Source organism: Nannochloropsis gaditana, assembly GCF_000240725.1.
Source record: "Nannochloropsis gaditana CCMP526 unplaced genomic scaffold scaffold260, whole genome shotgun sequence".
Lineage (NCBI taxonomy): Eukaryota > Eustigmatophyceae > Eustigmatales > Monodopsidaceae > Microchloropsis > Microchloropsis gaditana.
The window spans coordinates 1-9968 of record NW_005803693.1 but is presented as its reverse complement, the minus strand read 5'-3'; the positions used below and the strand labels follow the sequence as shown (position 1 = coordinate 9968).

Genomic DNA, 9968 nt, shown 5'->3' with positions numbered 1-9968 from the left:
GGGGGAGGGAGGGAGGCGCGTCCGTACGGAGAAGAATGTCGCCATATGGGGCCTATCGCACGTGGTAGGGGATGCAGGAGGACGAAGGAGAGGGTAAGACGGGTACGGTCTCAACGACGTGAGACAAGAAATGTGAGCCCAGGAAAGACAACTCGAACGTGCGGATTTCTGGTGAGAAACAGAGCATGTCGTGCCGTTGCAGGTCCTTGGAAGCTAACGTGAGCAAGCGCGTCACCAGGGCTCTCCCTCTCACCAGTATTTGAAGCAACGAGGCCCTGTCCGCGGAGGCGTCGTGTCCGTATTGCAGTGCCTTCTTTCGCAATTCTTCCGTGGGCATTGCCTCCAACGACTTACTGGGCCTAACCGAGCTCGAGATAGTGGATGCGGCATCCGCTCGAGAAAGGTCACTGGCGGTCAGAGAGTGGCCATGAGCATGGAAGGTTTTTGATGGAGGTGTGACAGTTTTCTCACCGCCACGCCCCATTCTAGAGAAAGGTGAGTTGGAAAACCTGTCTAAAGATACATTGTAGGGTTGTGGTCGTTGATACGGGTCAGGATACAAGGTCAGGGGCAATGAATCCATCTCGCTTCATTTTACTCCTCGGGTGGAGGCGATCTATAAAAATGTTCCGCTTACGTGGCTCATGAATTCCAACCACCCAAGAAGTAATCTAAACGTCATCAACAGATTAATGAAGTCACAATTTCCTTACATACGTCAAATACACGTATGGCAAGACCTACAAGGCCAGCTCCTTGTTAGACGTGTTGCATAACACAAGGTACGGGTGCGGCGATGAGCAGGGCGGGCTGACGGGGAACATGAAAGCGTCTGGCTCTGGTTTTCTTCTGGTTGCTCAACGTGAACACATGCACGCACCGGCCCAAGAAATCCACCACGAACCGCCCCCACGTGAGACTTTCCGCCTTTTTGCCCACCATGGACGGCGGGATGGAGCGCCGTCGCAAGTGTAAGACGGACCCAACTCCTGCCTAGACGGCCACGGGACGTGCCTCGCTGGCAACCGCCCAGATGATGACGAACAGGCGCGTCAGCTGACGCGTGCCGAGCCAGTTGGGACCTTCGGACGGTGGGGGGGTTGTACTTCGGAAAGGGGAGTCATCTCCTTGTACCGTGGCCAGGGCTGCGTTCATGTTCTTTCCGTACCGTTGTAGACGCCTTTCGACGCTGGTTGCTCCTAGGTTGCTGGATGGGGCATCGTGTAGACCATGGCTCGCCAGTTCTCATTACGCCCCCCATCATAGTAGCGTCTAAAAGGAGCGTTGTCTCGTAATAATTGAGAAATCGATCAATGCACGGCGCAGTACCGATGCCCGTCAGAACCTGCAGAATTGTTTTTGTGTACAACCGATACTATTCATACATTGGGAACTCGTTCCTGAGGGAACACGGGTGGAAAATCTCCCAACTGGCTCTACCGCTTTTTATATTTCTTTCCTTCTTTTGTCGAACATCGGGAGGCAAAATTTTGCATTTAAATATGTGTTCTTTCAACTTATCACTCTTATTTCACCCATGTGTCGTGAGTGTCAAGGAAAGTCCAGGCGTCATGCATGTTATGTGTAATCTATACGACACACATTCGACCTCGCCTCGCACATTTACTCTCCCAGTTCCTTTTTCCTCCGCCAAGAAAATGAGCCTTTTCCTGCTAGCATTTTTAAAGCATCACATCGTCGTCACCTAGTCTGCTTCGCGACTTCCCACCAACGACCCTTTCCTATATCTACACAGTTCCCCTTTTTCGTGCCACAAACCATTTGCACCCAACCCCACACTGACACTCACATCGTCACGGGCTCCATCAATTTTTTCAACAAAATATTGAATTTATCCTCCGTGTCTTTCCGTAGCGGCAGCTGCCAATTGCCAAACAGCAAATCGCCAATCTCCTTGGCAATGTTGGTAGTGCTGCTCGGGCGACTAGCTTCCAGGGCCTTCTTGCTCATCTTCTCCCGCACCTCCTCGCTCATCAGCCACCCCGACACCACCTCCCCGATCGCCTTCGGGTCCTTTTTGTAATCACCAAAGCCATTTTCCACCACAAAGGGCACGTTCCCTTCTTCCTGTCCGGGCAGGTAGTTAAAAAGCATCACGGGCAGCCCCCGAGTACTCGCCTCCGCAATCGTCCCTGGCCCGGCCTTGGTGACGATGCAATCCGACGCGCCCATCCAAGCATCCATATTATTTACAAACCCCTTGACCACCACATTCACGCTCGGGGGCCACGTCCGCCGCTCCAAATTCCGCCGCATTTCCTCGTTCTTCCCACACACCACCACCACCTGGCTCTTCTTCCCCCCGGATCCCCCAGCCGCCAGCGCCGAGGCAAGGCTCTCCGTGATCTCCAACAGGTTTCCTATCCCGTCCCCACCCCCCACAACCAGCGCCGTCCTCACCCCCGTGGCCAAACCCAGCTCCCTGCGCAACTGCCCTTTATCCTTCCCCGCCTTCCAAAAGCCTGGCCGGATCGGCAGTCCGTGCTGTCGGATTTGATCGTGTTTCAACCCCATGGCCAAGGCAATCTTTCGAACTGGGTCCGAGGGAACGAAGCAAAGGTCCACCTCCTTGTGAAACCAGGTCGGGTGCGCGCCTCCCAGGTCGGTGACGACGGTCACGAAAGGAATTTGACGCTTCCCGCGGCCCAGCGTGTTCAAAACCCGCAGGGGCACATCCTGACAGAGGGGGTGCACCGAGATGATCAGGTCCGGGTCTTGGTCCTCAATGCAGTCCTTGAACCGGTGGTGACAAGCCAGGTTCGACAGCTCCTCCGTGCCCCATTTGGAAGGGGGAAATTTCCCGTACTCCCAGAACGCCTTCCAGTAGAGGGGGTTCTTGGCCATGAACTGATAGGCCGGCACGAATCGATTGTAGGGCCAGGGAGCGAAATCCGTCCAGATATCCACGGTCGTGCACTCGACCTGGTTGGGAAAGAGCTCGTTGAAAGCGGCCTCCAGAGCCTGGGCCGACGCCCGGTGCCCGCCCCCGGTATCGGACATGAGGATCAACACCTTCTTTTTCCGCTTCTCACTCGTGCCCGCCACCCCCGCCGCCCGCAGTGGCATGCTCCCACCTTCACCCCCCCCTAGGGCCACCTCGATCCCCCTCGTGTCCGTGGGGATGCCTGGGGGCAGGAAGGAGAGGATGCCACCGTCCCTGGCCATCGTCTCGCCCGAGGACCAGGCAGCGTAGGTGGACGACAAGATTCTATACGTGTTCGAGGAGGATGCAGGCCCTCCCGGCAAGCTGGGAGCTGCCGTTTCTCCAGGAGCCGGGCTTGTTGTCCTGGAGCTGATCCCTCCCCGACGAAACGCCGAGAATAGGCCTCGCCATCCCCAAAAGGCCCTTCCTTGGTCTTGTCCCTCGATACCCGTCGTGGAGGCCGCGTTGCAGACCAGCATGCGGACATTCCCACTCCGTCTGCCCCCACTACTGCTGCTGCTGCTGTGGTGGTACAAGGCACTAACGCCGTTTAAAACGCTGGCCAATGGCACGGAGGAAGAAGAAACGCTGGCAGCTGCTGATGTTGCCGCGGCTGCTGCGGTCGCGCTCCGAGGAATGAGTACCCCGCTATTTTTCATCATCAAACGATTGGTAGCGATCAATTGTGGTCCTCCTGGTGGTGGAGCGACGAAAGGATTGTGTGTGGTGGTGTAGAATTTCAGGCCGAAGACGGCAGCAGTCGGGAGAAGGAGAAGGAGGACTAAAGGCAGGACTCTTCGCATGAGCCTACTGCGGGCGGAGCCCGTGGTCGGCATTCTGATGCTGATTTTGGGGACCCTAGCTATCTAAACTGCGGCGAAAATGTTGGAGGAAGCTTGAAGGTTTTTAAAAACGGGCGCAATTGCTCGCTTCAGCAGTCCACACTAAGCTACTCCGCCTCCAGCTCACGAGGAGAAATCCTACTCCTGCCAGAGAGGAAAAAGGGTGCAAGAAAACGTGAGTATGAAACCTTGGACCTGGCCAGTATTGATAAAATGACATACGTTTTCCTTAGTCCGCAGGCAAGGAGTCTTGAACTGACGGAGATGCATTGGCGTCGAAGGCTCGGAGGGGGCTGGCATGCATTCGTTGTTTCAAGTTGAAAGTCAAGAGGAAGAGCCAAATATAATCCTGATTTAGTACCCCGCCAATACACTGTCCACCCGAACTCAGTGCACGCGGACTAGGCTCCGTGCATTTCAGCACATGGAATACACCTTTCCGCCACCGCGATGTGGGTTACTGGACGTGAATGCTTTCTATGGCTTTGATTTTTAGAGGTGTGGTGGTGAGGCGATCGGGAGACGCGTCGATCACGGAAGACACGAGGGAGAGCTTAGCTAGCTCCAGGGTGCAAACGTCGGCTGAATTTTTTCTTTTCCATCACATCCTGGAACGGATTTTATGGAGATTCGTTTTTAATGTTTGTTTCGTCAAGTTCTTGCGATTTCATGCGGTTGATCGCCTGATTGCCAGCTCTTCAAAAGCATGAAAGGCCTGCCCTGTTCATAGGTTCTCGGCCCACTTGCTTCAAAGCGTACCGTAGAGAGGTTCGTGAAGAACAGGATGGGAAAAATAGAAGTTTATATTCACAGTTGTAGTAGGTGCATCATGTCCATGCTAAGAATTCTCGTTACCGCTGCAAAGGGGGTAAAAGTGGCCGGTGGAGGTCTTAGGGTACCTCGGCAAAGCCCTTGTGGGACCAATGATAATGTCTGTCTTTAGCAAGGATATGAATACGTGCGAGCTAACACACAACGAATTTATGAGTGCCACGACATCCTATCTTACAACTGGGATTTTGCAGGTACCGTCACGTACGTACGTATGGTTAATTGCTATACAAATAACGGGACGGATGGCAACAGAGGGTGGGACTATTGCCAAGACCTTTAAGACTTCGTGTATTATTGGCTATCAAACGCGCGCTAATGTTTCTGTATCCCGTAGCGCGCGTGCGATAGCCAATATTACACGAAGTCTTAAAGGCCTTGGCAAGAATACCAATCTCTGTTGCCATCCGTCCCATCATCTTTTGATAACGCTGAAACTTCCCTTGCTTGGTTACCTTCGGATACATATTGCCTGTGCCCTCGATCCTCGTCAATATCTCTCTTTTCACTGAGTGCACGATTATATTAATATTCCTTGATATTTCTATACGCAGCTTCAATCAAGGCATTGTCAAAGATCGGACTCGCGCGCTTCCTGGAATGCGACGGCCTTTACTGTAGCAATAGACTTAGGACTGTCTTAGCATTGAGAACCTGTAGTTAATTGTCAAGCTCGTCATTTTTTAGACACCCCTGATACCTGTATTCGCGATTTCGTATTGCATGGGCCTAGTCATTTGATTTTATTTATTCATTACTGCTCATTGTGGGCGCATTGTTCATCAGCGCGCACACATTAGACCTAAAACGCTTAGACGATCATTGTTGATATTTTCCTTTCAATCCAAAAATATTAGGAACCGTTGAATTTCTTCGTTTTAATTAGTAATTTTAAAAGTCCAAGCGATTACAGATTCTGCAAAGAAATTCTGATGAGATTTAAGCAATGTATGCTCTGATGGCATCACATTGGCGAACGCGTGGTTGCAATTCAAATGTATACCATTCCACCTGTGGATGTCGGATTACGTCTTATCCCTTTCTCATAATTTTTTTCGACGTATGCATCAAAATTGTGCTCCTCTATTCATTTGTTGAGGACAAATTACTGGTTATGCTTGAAATGAGGCGGGTGCCGTGTCAGGTTTGAGTGCGTATCGACGCACCGCAAAATCCACCACACACTTAATTAAGACATATGACGTCTTCTTCAACAGCTTCTCGTCTCTGCAATCAAAATGTTTTGAGAGAAAGGTATTGTAATCTTCGTCAGTGACCGTCTCAACTAAAATGTCTGATAGTGTTTTAGACCTGAGTCGGGCTGCCAAGGCCTCGAGTCCAATATTGCGCAGAGAGACCTCAACATCCCTACTAGTGGTGTACAACCAAAGTTGAGCAACCATTTCTTTGTTCAAACAAGCATTAAGAAGTGTATAAAGTCGATTCCCCATCGCAGAACACCTGTCAAAAATCATATACCGGGATGAAATGCGAAAAAGGGATGAAAAACTTGTAGGGGACCAATTCGTTCATTTTCTTATTCGACAAATAAGCTCTATTGGAAAGAATTTGGATAGTGTATCCCCTTTCCTCCTCTCATTGTCGATTAAAATATCGTAATGCTCGGATAACAGTACTTATATGCTTCCGAAATGAGACCAGCCTTCAAGCCCTCACCCTTTCGAAATGCTAGGGAGGGAAATAGTGATAAGTGCGTTTCTTTTCTGGTATCCAAAAATCACCTCAAACACCTCATACACTTTCAGGAAAATGATAGCATTGTTTTTAAAACGCCGGGGAGCAGGGTGCGACAGAGAGAATCCGGCTTTCACAAACGGCTGATAACCGTGGAAACGGCTTGCTTCGCGAGTGTTCCCAGGGGCCCATCTTGCATTGTCTATGCCGCTTCAGGTTAGCTTTCAATATTGTAATTTACTGCCTGTCGCGTGATACCGCTGTACCAAACATCGAAACTAAGACTTTAACGTATGACATGTCAAGCCGCAAGATATCTTTGATAGGTGGGTCTAAGAACCAAAAGGACGCAGAAGAGGCCCCCTCCCTTCGCAATTTTCTTCTCGTGGCGTCCATGGCAGATTTCCTTTCTCATGAATTTCTTCATTTACAAAAGGAGTTGAGACAAGTCATTCAGTCTCCACTGCCATGCCTGTGCTTCCCTCACCGTCGTCTACCCCAGCCGCAGCTAGCTGCTTTTTGAGCGCATACACCATGGTACTCAACAACCCTCTTTCTTCGTCTAAATCCTCCGCTCTTGCCTTACTTTCCTCTAGCTGTTCCTGCAAAATCGCAATTTGTTTTCTAAACGCCCCTTCAAGTCCGTCCTCCCCTGTCCCTTTCTCCATCTCTCCCAGCCGTCTGGCCAAAGACTCATTTTCTTGCTGCAGTCGGCGACATTTGTTCAAGAGCGCTTCTCCGGTGGCGCTTTCAGCAGAAAAGTGCCGTGCCTGAGCATCCTCTTTCAAAATTTTTTCGGACGCTTCCAATTCTGCGATCTTTTCGCGTAATAAGCGCAACTCCATAGCTACGCCAGGGTCGACCAGCACTTTCCTTCCCCACGCCTCAGGTGGACTTTGGAAGACCCTTAATTCTTGAATATGGCGGTGCAACTCCAAAATTTCCGCGTCTTTTTCCTGAAGCTGATGAACGTACACTTGTTCACGATTTTGAAATCCGACGAGCCTACCCTCAGCGGAAAGGAGGGCTTTTTGAAGAGTGGGAACATCCGTAGGGAGAGATGGGGGCGCCGGGATAGCATCTTTTCTTGGTACGCTGGAAGCGGTCAAAACTGGCTGGATGTCAGGTGTAGAAGATCTAGCAGCTTTGTAATATATTTCCTGTTGCGACGGTTGAAGAGAGTTAGAAACCCATGAAATGAAACTCTCAGCACGCCGTACAAGTGATGTTGTACTTTGTAGAAGCCTTCCTCACCGGCAATTCTTCGTCTTCCTCTGCTTCCTCATCATCATCTGCGCTTAGAGCTGCCAAAGCCACCGTGTTCTTGTGGCTAGTCATCGTGGTGGACAGATGTACCCAGCAAATATTGTCCCGGAGTCTTTCCTTTGGGGGGGAGGTAGTAGTAAGCCTACTGCGACCAAAAGTTATAGAGGAAACAAACCTGCAACAACAGTACCAGCACATCAACATTTGAATGCCAGCACATTCCAGGAAAACTTAAAAAGAAAACGTGAACCGGCGTTCCAACCCCGTGTGCCCGTGGCATTGCGTCCTTCTCTCGGTCCCAAAACCCAAGCCTGTGACTCCCGGGGCCGGGCGGGAAAAGATGATTTAAATTCCTGGCCGTTAACGCAAGGAGGGAAAGCTCCTACGCCCGGTTGCCGGGGGGCCACCATGGCCCTGATTGCGCCGTATTCCTCTGCGTTCCAGTCTCTTGCTTCGACTGGGTGGGTTATGAGCCCAGAGAGGGGGCTGTGCCTTGTCGAGGGCGAATTTCTTTGTTTTTAAGTGTAAAGTCCACGCAAGGTGGAATCCTCCTCACCCACCTTAAGGCGGTCACCAGAACCCCTATACACCCCGATTCCACAAATTATGCTCTGACACTTCTTTTTTCACACGTTTTGATAGATAACTGCTTTATCTACCCACTGGCATGGACCACGCAAGTTTTCGTCCCGCTCTTGGTGGCGCTCCCCGCCGGCGAGCATCCATGGCACCAAGCGCGTCCTCCTTGACGTTATTGTCCAGTGCTAGCGGCAACTTCACTCCTGTCCCAACCACCACTGCAATAAAAAGCATTCTCAAGCCGTCTCAAGTCCAGCCTCGTCGCGATTCTTTGGCCGTTCCGTCGCGGTTGACTGTCCACCAGAATGTTCACGTCACGGCAGGGGCACAGGCTCCCAAAGCCGAGCCCCGCCTCCCCTTCCATCGTTCCTCCCGCAAACAACATCGCCGACCGGAGCCTCAGCCATCATCTACAGACCAAGAAAATCTGACTAGTGCTCCCCTTTCCAAACATGCGGCGTCCATGGGCGTCCACGCTGCCAAACCGCACCTCTCGACCGGGAACGTGGCAGTTCCCACCCACGCGTCTCTGAAGACGCCTTCCCACAAGAAGGCCACTGCCAAGCTGGGAGGCACCGCTGGCAAGGTCTCTTGCGCGACGCCGCAGCGGTTGCAGCAGGATGCGAGTACGATGTGGACCCGTTTGCGTCAAGCCTTGGCTCGGGCAGAAGGAGAAAGCGAGCGCTTGACCAAGATGGCAATCCAGGAGCCTTCCAAGCAGGGAGGGAGCCAGCGTGGGAATGCACGGCCGTCGGCGGAAGTTCTGGATATGTGCCGACGACTGGTGGCAGCCACCGACGATGCAGTGAAAACTCTTCACCTACTCTTTCCTGGAGCGAGTTTTGAGGACCGGAGAGAGGGGCGAGAAGGGAATGAAGGAGGGGAGGCGGAGAAAGCGTTGCCTCAAAGCGATGCGACAGATGTGGGAGCGGGGCGGCATCCTTCCATCGTCGAAGAAGAAGAAGGTGAGGAGGAAGCAATGGAGGATGGGAGTTTGGAGGAGAGTTTGGAGGAGGGGGAGATACGCGAGAGTCCGGGGCACTCGGGGGGTGCGTCGAAGGGGAATCTGGCGGCTGCCTCTGAGACAGAGAGCGGCGCAGGGACGTCAACAGCGGAGGGACTGACGGAGCAAGATGATGCGACTGAAAGGAGTGCGCTGCAAAGGCTCGTGGAGGAGGTAGGGGAGCAATTGAAGCAAGAGGAAGAGAAGGAAGAAAGGGGGACGGGGGCGATCGTCTCGCCGGACCGAGGGGGCCGGGCGGGTGACGGGATCGAGGACGAGACAGTCAGGAAGGAGGAAGCGGGCGAGGCCGCAGGGGAGGACGACGGGATGGGGAAGGAGAAGGTGAGAATGGTGGTGGAGGAGGGAGAGGCGTCAGAGCCTGGGGCGCGCAGGCCGGGAGGGAGGGACCTGGAGAGTCCGCCCACCATGGCGGACCTTGGCTTGTCGCAGTTCACCCGCCGTTTCATCGAGACAGCCAAGGAGGGGACCTGGGGAGAAGGGAAAGGAAGGGAGAGCGCCAGGAAGGAGAGCAGCCGGGAAGCAGACGCCTCCTCTCAGGAACTCAGCCCTTCCTCCCCCACCTTGCCCCTGGAGAGAGGGGCGGCAGCGGCGGCCACGGGACCCAAGACGCCCGTCATCGTCATGCCCACCGCCCAAGGCGTGCGTGAGTTTCCTTCCCCCGTCTTCCGCACGGGAGTCAAGCTCAGGCACCCTACAGGGTCCACACCCGGGACCCGTCCTCGCCCAAACCACCTAGGCGCTTCCTCCCACTCCTCCTCCACTTCCTCCTCCTGCCGCTCTCCCAACC

General features: G+C 53.0%; 2 protein-coding genes across 2 annotated transcripts; both read right to left on the bottom strand.

The window, feature by feature from the left end:
- Nucleotides 1-1806: 1806 nt before the first annotated feature.
- Nucleotides 1807-3186, bottom strand: MGD (monogalactosyldiacylglycerol synthase; the record flags this gene model as incomplete). The annotated part of the gene is made up of 1 exon (XM_005855187.1): nucleotides 1807-3186. The coding sequence occupies one exon, from the start codon at nucleotides 3184-3186 to the stop codon at nucleotides 1807-1809; it is 1380 nt and encodes a 459-aa protein (XP_005855249.1).
- Nucleotides 3187-6651: 3465 nt separating this feature from the next.
- On the bottom strand, nucleotides 6652-7700 carry NGA_0082300 (pre-mrna-splicing regulator female-lethal d). Its single transcript, XM_005855192.1, has 2 exons — nucleotides 7567-7700; nucleotides 6652-7472 (listed from the first exon to the last, which is right to left on the bottom strand). Exons 1-2 carry the CDS (start codon nucleotides 7648-7650, stop codon nucleotides 6762-6764), a joined length of 795 nt encoding a protein of 264 aa, XP_005855254.1. The 5' UTR covers nucleotides 7651-7700; the 3' UTR covers nucleotides 6652-6761.
- Between the last annotated feature and the right edge of the window lie 2268 nt (nucleotides 7701-9968).